The 20,090-nt window shown below is 68.2% G+C and overlaps 1 protein-coding gene across 1 annotated transcript; it reads right to left on the reverse strand.

The window, feature by feature from the left end:
- Positions 1 to 2,209: 2,209 nt before the first annotated feature.
- ADSS1 (adenylosuccinate synthase 1) lies at positions 2,210 to 18,138 on the reverse strand. The gene is made up of 13 exons (XM_062181186.1): positions 17,937 to 18,138; positions 13,436 to 13,538; positions 10,742 to 10,804; positions 10,455 to 10,505; positions 10,157 to 10,223; positions 6,292 to 6,399; positions 6,135 to 6,216; positions 5,928 to 6,054; positions 5,455 to 5,609; positions 4,753 to 4,877; positions 3,982 to 4,079; positions 3,133 to 3,282; positions 2,210 to 2,504 (listed from the first exon to the last, which is right to left on the reverse strand). The coding sequence occupies exons 1-13, from the start codon at positions 18,126 to 18,128 to the stop codon at positions 2,452 to 2,454; spliced, it is 1,374 nt and encodes a 457-aa protein (XP_062037170.1). The 5' UTR covers positions 18,129 to 18,138; the 3' UTR covers positions 2,210 to 2,451.
- Between the last annotated feature and the right edge of the window lie 1,952 nt (positions 18,139 to 20,090).

Genomic DNA, 20,090 nt, shown 5'->3' on the forward strand with positions numbered 1-20,090 from the left:
CTGCAGCCTGGGGGGGGACTACAGCCTGTGGGGGGACTACAGCCTGTGGGGGGACTGCAGCCTGTGGGGGGAGACTGCAGCAGGTGGGGGTGACTGCAGCCTGTGGGGGGACTGCAGCCTGTGGGGGAACTACAGCCTGTGGGGGGACTGCAGCCTGTGGGGGGACTGCAGCCTGTGGGGGGACTACAGCCTGTGGGGGGACTGCAGCCTGTGGGGGGAGACTGCAGCCTGTGGGGGGACTACAGCCTGTGGGGGGACTGCAGCCTGTGGGGGGAGACTGCAGCAGGTGGGGGAGACTGCAGCCTGTGGGGGGACTGCAGCCTGTGGGGGGACTGCAGCCTGTGGGGGGGACTGCAGCAGGTGGGGGGGGCTGCAGCAGGTGAACGGGGAGGGGGGATCACAGCGGGTGACCTGAGGGGTTGCACAGCTTGGGCACACCTGGTGCCAAGCCCTGTGTTCAGAACTCTGGTCTCAGTGGGGGACACAGAGCCTGCCCTTCCCCCGGGGGAGGGGAGCCCTGGACCACGGTGCCGCTGGCAACGAGCAGCATCATCTGCCCTCGGAAACCTGCACGTTGGTGCGGGAGGGGCTGGCCTGAGGCGCCGGCATCCCACATGGGTGCCGGTTCTAGTCCCGGCTGCTCCTCTTCCCATCCAGCTCTCTGCTATGGCCTGGGAAAGCAGTGGAAGATGGCCCAAGTCCTTGGGCCCCTGCACCCACGTGGGAGACCTGGAGGAGGCTCCTGGCTTCGGATTGGCCCAGCTCCGGCCGTTGCGGCCATCTGGGGAGTGAACCAGCGGAGGGAAGACCTCTCTGTCTCTACCTCTCTCTGTAACTCTGCCTGTCAAATAAATAAAATAAACCTTAAAAAAAAAAAAAAGAGCAGTGTGGGGCTGGCGTGGGGGAGCAGCAGGCTCTGCCACCACCTGGGGGTTCTGCACCCCATGTGGGCGCCGGTTCCAGCCCGGCTGCTCCTCCCGCCCAGCCCCTGCCGTCAGCTGGGAAGGCAGGGGTGGTGTCTCAAGGGCCAGGGCCCTGCACCCACGCGGGAGACCTGGAGGAGCTCCCGGCTCCTGGCCTGGCCTGGCCCGGCCCAGCCCTGGGAACCAGCGGATGGAAGACATCGCAGAGCGTCTTCAGACTGAAGCATGGCTGAGCAGCCGCGAGGTGAGGTGAGCCCAGCAGGAGGGCTGGAGCGGCCGGCACCGTGGGCTCGCCGTGACGGGGGTGCTGGGGTCATTCACTGTCTGACTTTAAGCCGGGGAAATGGAAGTGAAGCTGTGTGTCCGGTGCCGCTGGCAGACACCCCAGGGGGCCCGGCCGCCACCCCCCTGGGTGACCTCGGGTCTTCCTGTCGCTGTTCCCGAAGCTTCTCCGTGCCATCTCCTCCGTTGCGTGTCTGTGTGGGCACAGCCCTTGGGCGTCCCCCTGGGAGGGGTGCTGGGCTGTCCCTGGGGTCACGCCATGGGCCGCGGGGCAGGGGGCAGCCGCACAGACTGTGCCTGTGGGCGTGGCCATCAGGTGGGCCGGCCGCCTGGAGGGCCGAAGTGAGAAAGTTGAACTTGGGCTCACCACGGACCAGAGAACTCACGGCAGTGACCGGGTCAGCAGTGCCGCCCAGTGGCAGGACACAGCCCCGAGGCTCAGCCGCCCTGCTCTCCCCTCCCCTCGGTGTCTCACGCTCGGCAGGCCGTGACCCGCCCCCCGCCCGCCCCCCTCCACGCCCAGAATGGCTGCCTCGGCGGCGTCCTGGGAGCCGGACAGCTGGTCAGATGCCCGCGTTTTCCCGTCTCCCTTCAAACCCTCAAGGCCGCTCTCAGCCCCGTCTGGAAAGGTTGCCAGGAGTGCCCGAGTCCCGTGGCCCTGGACGCCGTCCCAGGAGGCAGCAGCCTCTCAGGGCACGGCCGGCCACCGGGTCCCTGGGAGGGAGCCGAGTTGGCCTCCACGGGGAGAGCTGCTGGACAGCGCCCACAGGCCTGGCCCACGCCCTGTGCGACTCTGAGGGGGGCTCCGGCCCCAGGGCAGCCACGGCCAGCTCAGGTGTGACACAGGAGGAAGCGCCAGGTGGCCACAGGAAGGGCCTGAGCCCTGGACCACCGGGACGCCAGGGTGTCTTGTTCAGGGTTAGTTTGGGGAGCTCTGGGCTTGGCTGATACCCGGGTTCTGGTCATGGGGAGCCAGCGCCGACCAAGTGGACACACGCAGGAGCGCCGCCCCGCTCGGCGGCCCCGAGCCGTTTATTAGGTAGAGCACAGCTGCGCCGGTGTGGCGAGCTCGGCGGCCATCTGACGCAGCAGACTCTGGAACGTGGCCACGGCGCCGTCTGCAGGCAGGCCCAGAACAGCTGGATCATGGACTCCCGGGATTGGCCACGGCGCCGTCTGCAGGCAGGCCTAGAACAGCTGGATCATGGACTCCCGGGATTGGCCACGGCGCCGTCTGCAGGCAGGCCTAGAACAGCTGGATCATGGACTCCCGGGATTTGCCCACGCCGACCCACTTGACTGCAAGGGCAGAGGGGACCTCGTGACCCCGTGGGCCGGCGCTGCCTCCCTCCCAGCGTGCCCCTGGGTAAGCGCAGTGGCGCCGCTGCCGCAGGCGGGGGAGGGACCATGTACAGGGGTTCCCTCTGTCACGGGGCCCTTCCCGCAACTCCCACGCGTGCCACAGCGTGTGGGTGCCCGAGCCCTTTCCCCAGCGTCTGGCTGCAGCCCATGCTGTGGGTCACCTGTGGGTGACTCGGCCCTGGCGACGCTGGGACGCCCTGGGAGCTGTGCTGGCTGCGTGGCCCCGGGGAGGGAGGACAGGGAGGCCGGGCCGTCCACAGCCGGCACAGGCACCGTGCCCCAGCGTTTCCGCCTGAGGTCGGTTGGCGTCATGGGCATGGGGCCTGCGCCTCTCCCCACGCCCTTCCCTGTGTTGTGATCGAGCCACAAGTCTCACTCTGCACTCTGAGCTGTGGCCCTTGCTGGCAAGGTCCCTGGAGGCCCCTTAGGGCACTGCCCCGGCGACCTTCCTGGGACGGCACCCGTGCCCGGCCCTGGCTCCTGGCCTCTCGCCCGACTCCGCGCTGGTCTCTGTGGGGAGCCCAGGGTACCAGGAGGGGCGGCTGGGCAGGGTCAGGGCACCCACCGGCCACTCCCACGTGGTTCTCCACGAACCGCACGTAGTTCTGGGCCTGCGGGGGCAGGTCCTCCCACTTCCTGGCGCCCGTGGTGTCCGTCTTCCAGCCAGGAAGCGTTTCGTACTCGACCTCTACTTTCTGTAGGATCTCCTGGTTGGCTGGGGGGACATAAGGACATGGGCAGATGTCTGTGTCGCTGCAGGAAGCACTTGTGCCCCCCGGTCCAGGGCCGCCTACCCAGGAGGGCAGGCGTGAGGACAGCGGCCCTGGTTCCTCTAGCAGGGGACTCTCCCGACTGTCCCGCTGGAGCCCCGGGTGACGGAGCCGAGGCCCCCCCTGGAAATCCGGGAGACTCCGGAATCCAGAGCAGCCGGGGTTCAGCATCAGCGTCCCCTCCCTGCAGGGCGCACGGGAGGTGCCAGCCGACCTCACGGACAGAAAGCGTGGAAGGAGGGCTGGAGCCTGGGAGCCGGCCAGTGTCTGCCCCAGGCCCAGGAGGGGGCCCAGCAAGCCTCAGTGGGGCGCCCCTCAAGGTCAGGGGTCAGCGGCTCGGCCTCAGCCACTGGGACGCAGGGGTCAGGACCCCGGCACGGGCTCGAGGGGCACGTGCAGACAGATGGAGGAGAGCAGCCGCTTCTCCAGGGACAGCAGCAGGAGCCCCGGGAAGCAGGCACCTGAGCCCAGGGCCCAGTGCTGGGCACCGCATGTGGGAGGAGTCCAGCCCAGCCGGCTGGGAGGCGCCTGAGCCCCAGCTGAACCCCCCAGGAGAGCCCCAGGCTGCGAAGGGTGGGCGTCCAGGACCGAGGCTTGCTCTTTGCCCGGCCGGCCCCGAGTGGTCCCCGGCTCGTCCCACCCACCTGGGAAGTAGGGGATCCTCTTCCCATTGAGCTTGTAGGCCACGCCCACTTTGATCTCCCCCAAGACGTCCAGGATGTCCAGCTTGGTGAGGGCCAGCCTGTGCGGAACCAGAGACAAACACGGCATCAGCCCGGCGCCGCCCGTGCTCGCCTCTGTGGCTCACGGCGTGCAGAGGAGGGTGACACGGATGGGTGTGGCGTGGCCACGTCCCCTCCCTGTGCCCTGCCGGCCCTGAGGACATGGGGAGGCCAGGGGTCCTCACTGCCTTTTCCGTGTCTCCTCCCTCCTGTGTTTGCTCCGTGCCGGGCGGCAGAGACCTCAGCGGGGGCTTGGGGAGAAGCCGTGTGAGCCTGGTGGGACCGCGCAGCTCACGGCCCTGCCCCGGCTTCCCCGAGCCGGCAGGGTGCAGGGAACCCACCTGACAGCTGCCTTTCTCTCGAGGCCGCTCTGAGCAGCCCCGACCGGACCACGTCCACCTGCGGGGGCCCCGGGGCTCTGCTGCCCCTCCTGCCTCCCAAGGGCTGTTGACCCGGCCCGCACCCCTCCCGCACTGCCGTGTCCTGGGGCCACCTTGCCCGAAGGTCTCGGAACATCTTGGGGGGGGGGGTTCCTGTTCTGAGCTGAGGTGGCTCCTGGACTCTGGGGGGAGTTGGGCGTGGCCTCCTGCCCAGGGCTGGCTCCCGCATGTCCGCTCGGGCACCTCGCTGTGGGCGGGGCCGTGCTGCGCCGGCTCCTGCGGTGTCAGACGGACGTGCCGAGGGGCTGCTTACGCGGTGAAGCCGTTCACCATGTGGGCGTATCTCAGGATCATGAGGTCCAGCCAGCCGCAGCGCCTCTTCCTGCCCGTGGTCACTCCCCACTCGCGGCCGCGGGTCTGCAGCAGGTCTCCGGTTTCCTGGAGGAGGACAGCGGGGACGGTCCCTGGGCGAGCCTCGGTGCCAGCAGTTCCCCCACGTCTCCCCCTCCCTCCCAGCCCAGGGGAGTCCTCGGAGCTGCTCTCCTGTCGGCCCCACACCCCATTGAGGTCCACGCACAAAGGGCCTTGCTGTCCGGTGGGCTCCGGGCTGGCAAGTGCCCCCACACCCAGAAACCAAGCCCTGTGAGCATGGGGGCTCAGGCAGCCCCGGCCACTGCCTGCCTGGTGCAGGCTCCACCCTGCTGGCTCCCCTCCCCACTCAGGCACAAGAACCAGGCACCTGCCCAGCTGAGGGTCACTGGGGGCCTCTCCGTGTCCAGGACAGCCACCCCAGGCTGGGGAGGGGGCGTCCCGTGTCCAGGATGGCCCCCAGGCTGGGGAGGGCCAGGCTGGGCTGTGTGTTTAGCTTCAGTCTTGGCTCAGCTGGACAGGGCCTCCCAGATGGGACAAAGGTGGCCTGACTGCCCAGGGAATGGCTGCATGGACACACGGGGATCAGCTTGCGGAGCCAGGGTGCTGCCTGGACTCCCTGCCCGCAAGAGGGCCAGGCACTCACGTTGATCTGCTCGGTGGGGAAGGCCCCGATGCCCACGCGGGTGGTGTACGCCTTCACCACGCCATACACGTCGCCGATGTTCTGGGGAGGGATGCCCAGGCCGGTGCACACGCCACCCACGGTGCAGTTGGAGGAGGTCACGAAGGGGTAGGTCCCTGCAGGACGCACCAGGACGCACTGTATCCAGTGACACAGGAGGGCTCCACCCCTTGTGCGTCCCCTCATGGGGGCGTGGGGGCCGTCAGGGGGTGTGGCCTGCGGGGGGCTCACTCCAGAGTCGGGCGAGGAAGGCAGGGGAGGGCTGCCCCTGGCTGGGAGTGGGGTGGCCGGGTGTCGTGGGGCTGGGGAGGAGACACAGAGACGGAGGGAGCCTCCCACCCTCAGGCCGGCCCTTCGCCCACTCCTCTCCCTGTCAGGTTTGGAAAGCTGGGGACACAGGTGCAGCCGGCAGGGCTAAGGGACGGGCAGCGCACCGAAGTCGATGTCCAGCAGGGCAGCGTTGGCGCCTTCCACGAGGATCTTCTTGGGAGGGCCATGGAGAGCCTCGTACATGAAGTAGACCCCATCCCGGACCATGGGTCGGACGCGCTCGGCCAAGCCCTGGGGCCAGGTGTGGTGTGAGGTCCCGGCAGCCGGCAGGCTGAGGCCCCTTTTCCCCACCTGCTGCCCCCAGGCCTCACCTTGAGCCTCCTGAGCTGACCTTCGACGTCTATCTCGAGAGCAGGGAACATGGACTGGTGCTGCTGGGCCAGGTTCTTAAATCTGCAGAGGGGAGCCACCTGTGAGCCCCCACGGCCCCCTGCGACAGCCCCGCCCCCGCCGGGACGGCCCGGGTACCTGGCAGAAAACTCGTCGAAGTCAGACAGGAGGTCGCAGACGCGGAGGCCGGTCCGGGCGGCCTTGGAAGAGTAGGTGGGTCCGATTCCCTTCTTGGTGGTGCCGATGCTGCGGGTGGGAGTGAGCACCCGTCACCGCCACTGCCCCGCTCCTGGCGCAGCCCCTCAAGCCCAGGGCCCACCCTAGGAAGCCAGGGCTGGGATAGGTGAGCCCAAAGCGCCTCCAGCAGCAGGAGCCTGGGAGCCTGGGCTTCCGGCCCAGCCGTGCGCAGCACAGCCTCGGCCGCCCCATAGGCGCAGAGCACAGGCGCCAGGCATCCGGGCACCCTGCTTGCCCTGGCTGGGCGCGAGGCTCGCCACGGCCACCCGTGTCTAGCTGGGTGTGTGTGAAGAAGGGCCTGGGCATGAGCACGCGTGTCAGTGTGCGTTTGATTCAGTGTGTAGACATGTGAGTGTACATCCGTGTAGTGTGAGCACACCCGGGAGTGTGCCCCTGTGAGAGCATGAATGTGTCCTGTGTGACCACACCCGGGAGTGTGCCCCTGCGAGAGCATGAATGTGTCCTGTGTGAACACACCCGGGAGTGTGCCCCTGCAAGAGCATGAATGTGTCCTGTGTGAGCGTTTACCCGGGAGTGTGCCCCTGTGAGAGCATGAATGTGTCCTGTGTGAGCGTTCACCCGGGAGTGTGCCCCTGTGAGAGCATGAATGTGTCCTGTGTGAGCGTTCACCCGGGAGTGTGCCCCTGTGAGAGCATGAATGTGTCCCTGTGTGAGCACACCCGGGAGTGTGCCCCTGTGAGAGCATGAATGTGTCCTGTGTGCGCGTTCACCCAGGAGTGTGCCCCTGCAAGAGCATGAATGTGTCCTGTGTGAGCACCACCGGGAGTGTGCCCCTGTGAGAGCATGAATGTGTCCTGTGTGAGCGTTCACCCGGGAGTGTGCCCCTGCGAGAGCATGAATGTGTCCTGTGTGAGCACACCCGGGAGTGTGCCCCTGCGAGAGCATGAATGTGTCCTGTGTGAGCACACCCGGGAGTGTGCCCCTGTGAGAGCATGAATGTGTCCTGTGTGAGCGTTCACCCGGGAGTGTGCCCCTGTGAGAGCATGAATGTGTCCTGTGTGAGCGTTCACCCGGGAGTGTGCCCCTGCGAGAGCATGAATGTGTCCTGTGTGAGCACACCCGGGAGTGTGCCCCTGTGAGAGCATGAATGTGTCCTGTGTGAGCGTTCACCCGGGAGTGTGCCCCTGTGAGAGCATGAATGTGTCCTGTGTGCGCGTTCACCCGGGAGTGTGCCCCTGTGAGAGCATGAATGTGTCCTGTGTGAGCGTTCACCCGGGAGTGTGCCCCTGTGAGAGCATGAATGTGTCCTGTGTGCGCGTTCACCCGGGAGTGTGCCCCTGTGAGAGCATGAATGTGTCCTATGTGCGCGTTCACCCGGGAGTGTGCCCCTGCAAGAGCATGAATGTGTCCTGTGTGAGCGTTCACCCGGGAGTGTGCCCCTGTGAGAGCATGAATGTGTCCTGTGTGAGCGTTCACCCGGGAGTGTGCCCCTGTGAGAGCATGAATGTGTCCTGTGTGAGCGTTCACCCGGGAGTGTGCCCCTGTGAGAGCATGAATGTGTCCCTGTGTGAGCACACCCGGGAGTGTGCCCCTGTGAGAGCATGAATGTGTCCTGTGTGCGCGTTCACCCAGGAGTGTGCCCCTGTGAGAGCATGAATGTGTCCTGTGTGAGCGTTCACCCGGGAGTGTGCCCCTGTGAGAGCATGAATGTGTCCTGTGTGAGCGTTCACCCGGGAGTGTGCCCCTGCGAGAGCATGAATGTGTCCTGTGTGAGCACACCCGGGAGTGTGCCCCTGTGAGAGCATGAATGTGTCCTGTGTGAGCGTTCACCCGGGAGTGTGCCCCTGTGAGAGCATGAATGTGTCCTGTGTGAGCGTTCACCCGGGAGTGTGCCCCTGCAAGAGCATGAATGTGTCCTGTGTGAGCACACCCGGGAGTGTGCCCCTGTGAGAGCATGAATGTGTCCTGTGTGAGCACACCCGGGAGTGTCCCCTGTGAGAGCATGAATGTGTCCTGTGTGAGCGTTCACCCGGGAGTGTGCCCCTGTGAGAGCATGAATGTGTCCTGTGTGAGCACACCCGGGAGTGTGCTCCTGTGAGAGCATGAATGTGTCCTATGTGCGCGTTCACCCGGGAGTGTGCCCCTGTGAGAGCATGAATGTGTCCTGTGTGAGCACACCCGGGAGTGTGCCCCTGTGAGAGCATGAATGTGTCCTGTGTGTGCGTTCACCCGGGAGTGTGCCCCTGTGAGAGCATGAATGTGTCCTGTGTGAGCACACCCGGGAGTGTGCCCCTGTGAGAGCATGAATGTGTCCTGTGTGAGCACACCCGGGAGTGTGCCCCTGTGAGAGCATGAATGTGTCCTGTGTGAGCGTTCACCCGGGAGTGTGCCCCTGTGAGAGCATGAATGTGTCCTGTGTGAGCACACCCGGGAGTGTGCCCCTGTGAGAGCATGAATGTGTCCTGTGTGAGCACACCCGGGAGTGTGCCCCTGTGAGAGCATGAATGTGTCCTGTGTGAGCGTTCACCCGGGAGTGTGCCCCTGTGAGAGCATGAATGTGTCCTGTGTGCGCGTTCACCCGGGAGTGTGCCCCTGTGAGAGCATGAATGTGTCCTATGTGCGCGTTCACCCGGGAGTGTGCCCCTGTGAGAGCATGAATGTGTCCTGTGTGAGCGTTCACCCGGGAGTGTGCCCCTGTGAGAGCATGAATGTGTCCTGTGTGCGCGTTCACCCGGGAGTGTGCCCCTGTGAGAGCATGAATGTGTCCTGTGTGAGCGTTCACCCGGGAGTGTGCCCCTGCAAGAGCATGAATGTGTCCTGTGTGAGCACACCCGGGAGTGTGCCCCTGCGAGAGCATGAATGTGTCCTGTGTGAGCGTTCACCCGGGAGTGTGCCCCTGCGAGAGCATGAATGTGTCCTGTGTGAGCACACCCGGGAGTGTGCCCCTGCGAGAGCATGAATGTGTCCTGTGTGAGCACACCCGGGAGTGTGCCACTGCGAGAGCATGAATGTGTCCTGTGTGAGCGTTCACCCGGGAGTGTGCCCCTGTGAGAGCATGAATGTGTCCTGTGTGAGCACACCCAGGAGTGTGCCCCTGCGAGAGCATGAATGTGTCCTGTGTGAGCGTTCACCCGGGAGTGTGCCCCTGTGAGAGCATGAATGTGTCCTGTGTGAGCACACCCGGGAGTGTGCCCCTGTGAGAGCATGAATGTGTCCTGTGTGAGCGTTCACCCGGGAGTGTGCCCCTGTGAGAGCATGAATGTGTCCTGTGTGAGCACACCCGGGAGTGTGCCCCTGCGAGAGCATGAATGTGTCCTGTGTGAGCACACCCGGGAGTGTGCCCCTGTGAGAGCATGAATGTGTCCTGTGTGAGCGTTCACCCGGGAGTGTGCACCTGCGAGCGTCCACCTGTGTGTGTGTTTGCACTGTGGGTGAGCGGCAGGCAGTCGACTCTCCAAGGCAGGACCTGCCCACTCCTGTGTCCCCAGCTCATCAAACTCTAATAAACATCCTTGGAAGGCAAGTGCGGGACTGTAGGGTGTAGGGGCTGGGACCGCTCCGTGAGGGACCCGGTAGGCAGGGCTACTGGAGCCGCCTTGGGGATCTCCCTGTGGCCTGTGCATGGCCAGGGCTGGCCTTGGCTCCCAGCAGCCTTGGTGGGCACGGCAGGTGCACAGGGCTCCCGCAGGCCTCGGGGATGTGAGTGGCAGTGGCAGCGTGAGTGGCGGGCAGCGAGGGCAGCCCGGGACCCCGGTGTGGGGGTCGACCGTCCCCCACCCCCCGGCGCCAGGCCGCTGACACTCACTTCTTGCCCTCCTGCGCCTGGCGCTGCACTTCCTGGAGCCCGTCGACCGCCTGGTGGAAGTCGAACACTGGGCACAGGAGAGAGGCGGAGGCCGGGGGCTGAGCCGGCTCCCGGGGATGAGGGAGGGTCCCAGGCTGCCATGCCCAGGCTCCCTGGGTCTCCCAGATCCCAAGTAGGGCAGTAGCCCCCCCACCCCCAGACAGGAGCCCTGGGCAGGGCTGAGGGACAGGACAAGGGGCTGGGGGCTCCAGGGCTGGGCCGTGCAGTCCACAGTGCGGCGCCCACGCCACGTGCTCACCGAGGTGCGCCCGGTCGGAGATGATCAGCCTCCTCTCCCAGTCCTTCAGGCCTGCGGGACACGGGCAGTGGCTCTGTCTCCCCAGCTGCGCTCACGCTGGCACGGGCTGAAGGGGCCCCTCCCCTCGCAGCTCCTGGACCCCTCCCCAGGCCCCGTGCCAGGCACTGCCCAGCGGAAGCACGGAGGCAGCAGCTGCCCGGCTCGCTGCTCGCCCACAGGAGACACCCACGGGAGACGCCCACGGGAAAAGCCCCGGCTGGGACAGGTCCACGGGGACCCAGGCCCACCTTTCTTCTCGTTCTTCTCTGCCTCCTCAAACAGGTCTGGTAAGTGCACCACCACCCCGTTGCCTGCAACACGACACAGGAGACGGGGTCACGCCATGCACACCTGAACACGCGTGTCTCACACGACAAAGGAGGCAGGGTCACGCCGTGCACGCCCGAACACGCGTGTCTCACACGACACAGGAGACGGGGTCACGCCGTGCATGCCCGAACACACGTCTCACACAACACACGACATGGGGTCACACTGCACACATGTGAACACGCGTGTCTGGGTGCTCGGAATGGGCCTGCTGTGTACATGGCAGCAGAACCCACAGGGAGCCAGCAGCCACTGACAGCTGACAGCTTGCGGCCGGGGAAGCAGCAGAGGAGGCTCAGGGCCGGGGCCCTGCATGTGGAGACCAGGACGGAGCGCCTGGCTCCGCTCTGGCTGTCGCGGCCGTTTGGGGAGTGAACCAGTGGATGGAAGTGCCCTCCCTCCCTGCCTCCCTCCCTCTCTCTGTCTCTCAAAGAAATAAATCCATCTTTAGAGAAGGAGGGAAGGGAATGCACACTGCAGGCCCTGAGCGTGGGGCACTGACGTGAGCCGGGCGCGGCAGGACAGGCCCTGTGGGCCCCCGCTCCTGACCAAGCGGCCTCTAGGGCGGCCTCCTGGCTGCAGTCCAGCCCTGCCCCAGGCGTTCTGGGCACGGGGGAGCGAGCCATGGCCCCCCCAGGAACAACTTAGGTCGATGGCTGCCAGGGATGGGGAACCTGGAGGGGGAGGGGTGGCACAGCAGGTGCGCTCCTGGGCATCACCAAAGGAGCTGCACACCGGAGCCTGGATGCTCCCAGCAGCCGCCCTCAGAGACGGACCCGGCCGAGAGGGGCTCCCTGGCCGCTGCGCAGACCACCGGCAGGGACGGCTCGAGTGCCCGCCTGTGAGCTGTCCCGGGCCAGCCTCCCGCCCTGGCTCCACAGCCTGGCCAGCCTCCAGGGAGCTTAGGGCGGTCAGCAGCCCGCTTCCCCCAGTGCAGTCGGGAGGTCCCCTCTGCGGACCCCCCTCCAGGCAGCTTTGGCCCCAGGACCCGCTCGTGGCTCCGCCCCTGCTTTCCTGTGGGCGGTACCAGAACGTGGAGGAGACCCAGAGGTCGTTGTGGCCGAGGGAGGGGGCTGTGGGGTCAGGGAGGGGGGGTGCGGAGTGGGGTGGGGGTTGGAGGTGCAGGGCTGGGGGGTGCGGGGTGGGTGGTGTCGGGGGTGTGGGACCGAGGAGGGACGGTGCGTGGCGGCCACGTGGCGTCTGTCCTTTGTAAGCCACGGCACGCAGTGGGAGGGGCGGGTGGGGGGTTGGTGGTGCGGGCCGCTTGCTCTTCGCACCTAAAATCGCCCCAGCAAACCCTACTTAGAAACGCCAAGGCAAACACGGGACTCCTCACGTTTCGCCACCATTAAAACTTGGATCAAAACAAAACCCGGACCAGCCAGAAAGCACGGGCTGAGCGCAGGGGGTCCGCCCGGGCAGGCGCCCAGGGTTGCGGGGTGCTGGGAGCCTCACGGCGCATGCGCACCTCATGCACAAGGGAGGCGTCGCCGCGGGGGACCCGGGAGCCTCGGGAGACGCAGCCCCGGCCCTCGGGAACCCAGTGACACCCAGCCCGCCTTCCCCGCCCTCTGAGGCCCAGAGGCCACGCCCCAGGGCGGAGCCTGGTCCGGGGACAGGGGACAACAGTGCAGGTGGACAGAGCCAGCGAGTGCCGGGGTCACCTAAATGCCACATGTCCCGAAATAACCGGGTGGCCGGCGGGGGTGTCGCAAGCCCTGCGGCTGGGAGCCCAGCACCTCCTGCCCCTTGCTGCCTGAGGCCTCTGGGGCGCTGCCCCCGCCGACTGCCCAGCCCAGCTCTGGACGCTGCTCCTGGCCCAAGGCTCCTGCGGCGCAGCTGGGAGCAGCCGGGAACAGGCAGGCGGCCACCTGGCTGGCCAGGCCTCCCCACCACACCCCGAGGACCAGACGGGGTCTGTGCCCAGCCCCTGACCGTGCGGCCTCTGCGTCACTGCTCACGTCCAGCAGGCTGGACCCTGTGCCATAGCCTCCACCTCCTGACAGCGGTGGGGTGGCCTCAGCCGGGTCACAGTGTGGGCTCAGCCGGGTCACAGCGTGGTCTAGGCCGTGTCAGCGTGGGCTCAGCCATGTTAGCGTGGGCTCAGCATGTCACAGCGTGGCCTCGGCCATGTCAGCGTGGCCTCGGCCATGTCAGAGTGGGCTCCCTGCAGTAGTGGAAGGAGCTGGAAGGAGCAGACACCAAGGAGCCAGGCCTGGGTCTCAGTGAGGGGAGGGGCCCGGCACTGAGCCTGCAGGGTCTGGGGGCCGTGGGGGGAGGGGGCAGGAAAGCACGGCCATTCATCCCAGGGCCTGGGCTCCACAGGCACATGGACACTGGGACACCCCCCCCCCACATGCTCACGCACACTCACTGGGGGCACACACACGCACACACACGCACACACACACACGGGGTCTGGGTGCTCAGCGCAGCCTCCTGCGTCCCCAGAGCCCTGGGGAGACGCTGGCTGTGGGGGGCTGCCCAAGCTCTGCACACTGCTGAGGACAAGCCCACAGGCCTGGGTGTCCACGAGGCCCTCGCCGCACTGCCCAGGCCGCGGTCCAGGGCCCTGCGCGGGGAGTGTGGCCGGGGGCCGGGCCGGCACTCACCGATGAAGGACACGGCCTTGGGGTTGATGATGCCGCTGGGCAGCAGGTGGAAGTCGTACTCCTTGCCGTCCACCACCACGGTGTGGCCGGCATTGTTGCCACCCTGGGAACAGAAACCTGGCTGAGCTGGGGCGCCCACGTGCCGAGAGCCCTGGACAGGGCTGGCCCGCGAGGGGCCCGCGTGGCGCCCAGCCTTACTCAGGGCCATTGCGTCCCCACAGTGCTGTGGGAGTCCCCAGCGCGGTCCAGTGCTCAGTGTGGGCAGTCTGCTCCTGTGGCTGGCGCTGATGCGGGCCTGGGTAACTGCCTGGCTCTGCCACCGGGCACGGCAGGGCCGGGGACTGGAGCCGAGGGCTTGGGCAGGCCTGGTCCAAGCCCTCCAGGAGGCGGCACGGTGCCAGCTCAGCGGGGTTCCCGCCTCTGAGGCAGGGACGGGGTCCCGTCCCCTCAGAAAGCTCACTCTTGGTGCCACGGCTCGAGAAGTTCCCTGAGGGCTGGTGTAGGCGTGAGAGCATGGAGGCTGTGGCCTGGGTGCCACCAAGCCCTCGTGCCCCGGCCGGGGGGTCCAGGCACCCAACGGGCGCCTCCGGCCCTGCCTGCCCTGGGGCTGCGGGGGGAGGGGTGCGGGGGCCCTTCCCTGGGCACTGCCAGCCTGCTGCCCACCTGCCACCCCATGGCCGTCACCCCCAGCCAGGCCCCACACGAGCCACAGGTGTCTGTGCCACCCCCAGGGACCCACATGGGCCGGGCCAAGGCCCCGGGCGCCTGATGGTCCAGGCTGCAGGAGGGCTGCTGACCCTCCTCCCTCCCTGAGGCTGCGTGGCCCTGTGTCCCCGCTGTGGCCCCAGTCCCCAGGCTGCCCTGCTGGGCAGGGGCAGCCGCTGACACCCAGCGCCATGGCCAGTCTGTGGCCTCGGGCTCCAGTCCCAGCCCAGCTCCCTGCAACACCAGACGCAGGCCTGGCCCCAAAGCTTCGCCTCGGCTGCTGCCCGGCACACCCCGTTTCCTCTGCCTTGCCCGGGGGCAGGGGCTGCAGTGCTGAGGGGCCTCAGCCCCTGGCCGTCCCACAAGGCCCCACAGGAAGGTCGCCCACGCCCCTCCCCTCAGGGCTGTCCGTCGTAGGAGGACCTGCCACTCACGCTGCATTGGTACAAGGTTCCCAGGCCCCCCAGCTTCTCCTCGGGATCTGGGGGCACCCCCGACAGGAAGCCCAGGGGCAGAGAGGGGGTGGGCACCAGAGATCCCCAGGGGCCTCCCTTCACACAGGCAGGCCTCACCCAGGCCCAGCCGTGACCTCTGCCAGAACTGCCGCCACACACGGGAGGGTCTGTCCAGGTGCACCCCGGAGTCAGGGTTCACGGCACTGCCAGGCCCCAGAGGGGCCTCCCCAGCTCAATGCGGACCCAGCAGGGAGCCACAGGATCCCGTGCGGTTATGGCAACTCCACCCCGCCCACCTCCGCCCCAGGGACCCCTGTGGGCGGAGCTAGACGTGGGTGAGCAGACAGCGTGGCCTGGGGCGGCTGCCCCTGGGGTTAGACCGGGAGCAGGAAGAGGCCAGCGGGCCCTGAGCACGGGGCAGGTGGGCTGCTGGGGGGGGGGGGGGCAGGGTGTGTGGGAGAGCCTCACAGGGTGAGGAACAGTGACAGGAGAGTGACAGGGGTTGGGTAGGAGCTGCCAGCAGTCCTTGGCGGGCAGTCGGGGCGAGGTCTCCGTGGACACTGCAGGGAGCCTGAGCTCGGGGGTGGGGGGCGTGGGCAGCAGGGCTTGGGGGAGCACTGCCTGTCGCCCATGGACTCCCACACCCCAGGCTGGCCAGCGTCCAGGACCCAAGCGCCGCGGCTGGGGCCAGAGGGGTCCCGATGCCCTGGGGCCCCGCTCTCCTCTCCGGGTGCCCAGGGCCGGCACCAGCTCAGCGGCCCCAGTACACAGAGACAGCCAGAGCCCTCCCAGCAGACACAGGCGCCTGGACACAGGCGGGGCGCCTGCCAGCAGCTGTCACATGACCTAGGCCTGGGCCGCAGGCCACGCTCAGGGGACAGGAACCAGCCCGACACACCGCCTGGTGCCGATCTGCAGGGGCGCCCAGCAGCTCCGTGGAGTTCAGGTGACAGCCCCTGGAGGTGACAGTCCCTGAGAGACCCCAGTCTTTCTTCCCATGGTCCAGTGAGGTCTCAGGGTGTCCAGCCACACAGGGGTGGCTGGTGGGGTGGGGACAAGACCCCCCACTTCCTTTAGCCTCAACCTGGGGGTTCACAAGGGCAGTCGGGCACCAGGGACCACCCAGGGTGGGCGCAGTATGGGTTGCTGACCTCAGAGAGTGGGGGCCGCCAGCCCACCCAGGCAGCTGTGGCCCGAGCTGGGGGTCACCCTGCAGGGCTCCCCTCTGTGGCGGAACCTTGCTCAGGCCTGGGCACAGCTCATGGATGCTCCCTGCCACCTGGCTGCCACGCCCAGCCCGAAGTGGTCAAGGCCACACCCACTCAGGCCTCAGACTCAGCCCTGACCCTTGCTCTGTCCCTCCCTCCCTGGGCCAGGGGCCTAGGGCTGGAAGCAGGGAGCCCCTCCCTGGATGGCCCTCCTCACAGAGGCCGAGCGACGAGGACACGCAAGACCCCCACCCCACTTCCGGCTGGCCAGCTGCCCGGGCAGCGCTTGTGCCCACCACCCACTGCCCGGGGGCGGAGCCCTGGCCGATGCCCTTGCTGGGCGCGGGGCGTCCTTTGTGGGGCTTCACTCACCATCTGGCGGGGGACCACACCCCGGCAGGTGCAGTGCCGGGCATCCTGGACACACTGCTGCCCCTCTCCCGTCCAGAGCGCTTCCCACAGACTCCTGGGAGAGCCACGGACGGCCTCTCCAGGCATGGCGCTGCCACCAAAGGCAAGGCAGGACACGGCAATGGCTGGCACCACCACCACCCGGCTGGACACCAGGCCCAGCGGAGCTGTGAGTTCCCTCGGAAACCAGGAGAGCCCCCAGGACAGCGAGTGTCCAACCACGCCGGTCGTGGGGGCTGGGGGGAGCGGGGAGTGGGCCCACAGTGCCGCAGCAGGGGCGGCCAGCAGAGGGGCCGAGCGGCCGGAACAGGGGAGGAGGCCCGGGCAGCTCCAGGAGGCGGGAGGGACAGCTCTCGCCTGTCCATCTGAGAGCAGGCCGTGCTGCCTGGAGGGGAACAGCGGGGTCCGGAGGAAGGCGAGAAGGGTGCAGGCACCCCGCCACACTCCGCAGACCGAGAGCTGCCCCCGGCCGAGGCTGCGGTGAGAAAGGGCTGTCCGGGTGCTGGGCAGGCAGGCAGAGCCCAGACCAGGACAAGCGCTCCAGCCGCTCTGCCCGTGCCTCGGCCCTGCCCCCAGCCCTGCATCCAGGCGGCACCCCACTTCTGCTGTCTTCAGCACCCTGCGAGGCAGCCCCCCCCGCCTGCCAGCCTGAGACAGGTGGGACACAGAGAAGCCTGGAGGCCCCGTGCCAGGGGCGACATGTGAGGGGAGCCGGGGTCCCCGGGGCCAACGGGCAGGAAACTCACAGAGGGCGGTCCCAGCCCAGAGGGAGGGGTGTGGCGCGATGGCCCGGGGTGGACTGGCGGTCCTGGCCCGGAGCTCCTGTGGTGGGCGTGTGGCATCCACCAGGGCCCGGAGCTGCCAGCTACTCTCCTCCTCCAAGACCCTGGGCCTCAGTTTCCCCCGCTGGGCCGGCAGGAGGACCCCCGCCCTGGCCTGTCTGCAGTGGGGAGCGGTGCCCGGGGCGCTGCCCTGGGTGGCAGAGCAGGGAGGGCCCGGTGCCGACTGTTTCACAGCTGGACCAGAGCCCCTGGTCACTGCGGGGCAGGCAGTGGGCGGCCACGAGGCCATGACCAGAGCCGCCGGGTCGAGGGAGGCCTGGGCACTGGGCCCACTGCCTTGGCACTGGGGCGTCCCCAGGGAGGGGCGCTGCACCCGGTGGACACACGCCCCGGCCAAGGAGCAGGAGCAGAGCCCATGGGAGCAGGAGGGGCCCCGGCGAGCCGGGCAGGCTTGTTGGCTGTGCCCAGGGCAGAGAGGGGGTGGGAGACCCCCACCCAGGGCAGGAGGAACTTGGCAGTAAGATCCTCTGGGGGTTGCTCTCAGCTCAGGATTGTGCGGGAGCCCCCACTTCACTGTGGCAGGGGCTGGGGGGCGTGTGAGCCCCGGAGTGGCCGGCTCTGTGCCGAAGCCCCTGGAGCGAGCGGTCAGGGCCGGCGCCAGGCACAGCAGCCTGCATCCGGCAGAGGCCAGGCCTCCTCACCGGCACCGCTGGCCGCTGGCACACTAGCCGCCGGCCCAGGCTCCGCCCTCTCCCAGGCCGGCCTGCACCCTCCAGAAAGGTGGCCGCCGCCCAGTGAGGCCTTCCCCCCGCCCCGCCCGGCCGCCCCGCCCCCGGGATCGGGGTCCCCACCTCGGCGCCCGGCATTCACAGCTCTGCCCGGGGTCGGCGCTGGAGCCGGGGCGGCGTGGCCCCGGGGGGAGGGCCCGGGCGGCCCGCACCTGGCAGCGGCTGACGATGTCGGCGTCCGTGGCCAGCAGGTCCACCACCTTGCCTTTGCCCTCGTCTCCCCACTGCGCGCCCAGCACCACGGTCACGCGTGTGCCGGGCGCCGCCGCCTCCTGCTGCGACCGCCCTCGCTTGACGCCGCCCGCGCCCGGGGGTCGCTCGTGGGTCGCTCGCGGCGCCGACATCGCGCTCCGCTCGTCGGCTGCGCGGGGCCGCCCCAGGGTCCGCGCCATTAAAAGGCCCGGCGGGGAGGGGCGGGCCAGGGGCGGGCCCGGCAGGCGCGGTGACGCGCGGTGACCTCAGGCCGACCGCTCCCGCCCGCCGCGCCCCGGGGCCGCCGAGTGGCCGCGGGCGCCCCCGGGAGGCCGGCGCGTGCTTGGGGGCCGGAAGTCTCGCCAGACCTTCGGAGGCAGGGGTCGTGCCCCACCGCAGGGTCCACGCGCGCTGGGGGACGCACCTGCTCCGCGGCGAGCCCCGCGTGCCGGGGAGGACGCGCGCGCCCTCTGGTGGCCGCGCATGGGTGCGCCGCGCCCCGCCTCCGCCCGCCGAGAGAGCAACTGGCCCCAGCGCTGTCCAGCGCCCCCTGCCCTAAGACCCCGGTTCTGGGTCGTGGAACCCGTTTTGCTGGGCCACCTGCCGTCAGCACGTCTCGCAGGGGTGTGCGCTTCCGTCCGGACCCAGGCTCCCCGGGGGCCCACGGCTGACCTTCCTGGGCCAGGAGGTGGGCACAGGTCGGGACGGGGAGGATGGGCCGGCTGCGTCCTGCTCTTGCCTGTCCCCTGGGGGCTGCTGCTGCAGCATCCAGGCCAGTGACAAGACAGGAGACCAGACACCGCCGGCCACAGGCGGCCGTGGACGTGGCTGCTCACAGCAGGGGTCGCCCGAGAGGGGAGGCTCAAGAGGCCCCTCCTTGACTCTCCTCGGGGGGTGCCCGGCCCTGTCCCCAGCCTGGGCAGAGGGGCTGGGCCCCCACCGGCAGCTGCCCCTCTGCTGGGCCCTAACCACAGGGGGGTCACACTCTGCCCAGTCCCTGCTGCACGCCGTGGTGAGGGTGACCGCTGGGTGGGGGCGGGGGGCCTGGTGTGAGGTGCCAGGCCTTGGCGGAGGGGCGGGCTGTCCTGTGGGCTGGGCAGGCGAGGCAGGCGGATGTGGCAGGAGCAGCCAGGAGGCTCCCGGGGGGTTTGCAGCAGGGGCATCCATGAGAGCTGCACACTCCAGGCAGGGCTGCAACCCCGGGCCCCTGGGGGTGCCAGGGACCAGGGCAGGGAGGTCACTGGCTCTGAGCCCTTCCCAGGGAGACCCGGGGCTCCAGGACGCGCCGGGAAGAGGGGGAATCCCTGGACAGTCCACCGTGGGGTGCAGACTGGCCATGAGGGCCAGGCCGGCAGCCCTATGAATAGCTCAGGCCAGGACCTGGGGGGGGGACATGCTTCTAAAAACGGTGCCACGGGCAGCGGGCCCAGCAGTCACATGGCCTGGCCTGAATTAGAACAGCCCTGCCCCCCACCCCGGGGCCTGGGCACGGAGGCAGCACCACAGCCCAGAGGGGCTGACCGGGCTCTGCTGTGGTCTCCACCGGTGGGGGCCGCACCTCGTAGGGGCTTGGGTGGACACGGACAGGCCGACATACACAGCTGCCTGTGGGGCTCCTCCCAGCAGAGGGGCAGGGCCCAGGGCACCAGGCCGTGGGGCAGGGCCTCACCTGCCAGGCGTGAGTGGCGTATAGGTAGCCCAGGGCCCTTAGCCCTTCACTTGGGTGGGGGTGGGGTATGTGAGTGGGAGGAGCTGAGCTATTTTTTAAAGATTTATTTATTTACTTGAAAGAGTTACACAGAGAAGAGAGAAGAGGGAGAGAGAGGGAGAGAGAGAGAGAGAGAGAGGGAGAGAGAGAGAGAGAGAGAGGGAGAGAGAGGTCTTCCATCTGCTGGTTCACTGCCTAATTGGCTGCAACCGCCAGAGCTGTGCGGACAGCCTCTTCTGTCTCCCATGCGGGCGGAGGGGCCCAGGGACTTGGGCCGTCTCCCACTGCTTTCCCAGGCCATAGTAGAGAGCTGGATTGGAAGTGGAGCAGCCGGGACTCGAACCGGCGTCCATATGGGAGGCCGGCACTGTGGGCGGTGGCTTTACCCGCTGTGCCACAGCGCCGG

The sequence above is a fragment of the Lepus europaeus genome, chromosome 22, assembly GCF_033115175.1.
Source record: "Lepus europaeus isolate LE1 chromosome 22, mLepTim1.pri, whole genome shotgun sequence".
NCBI classification, from domain to species: Eukaryota; Metazoa; Chordata; class Mammalia; order Lagomorpha; family Leporidae; genus Lepus; species Lepus europaeus.

Coding starts and splice junctions, on each gene's coding strand:
- ADSS1 (XM_062181186.1), bottom strand. CDS start 18,128: ATGTCGGCGCCGCGAGCGACCCACGAGCGACCCCCGGGCGCGGGCGGC. Junction 10,506..10,741: donor AGAGAAGAACGAGAAGAAAG/GTGGGCCTGGGT, acceptor CGTGTCCCGCAG/GCCTGAAGGACTGGGAGAGG. Junction 6,055..6,134: donor GTCAGCTCAGGAGGCTCAAG/GTGAGGCCTGGG, acceptor ACCTGGCCCCAG/GGCTTGGCCGAGCGCGTCCG.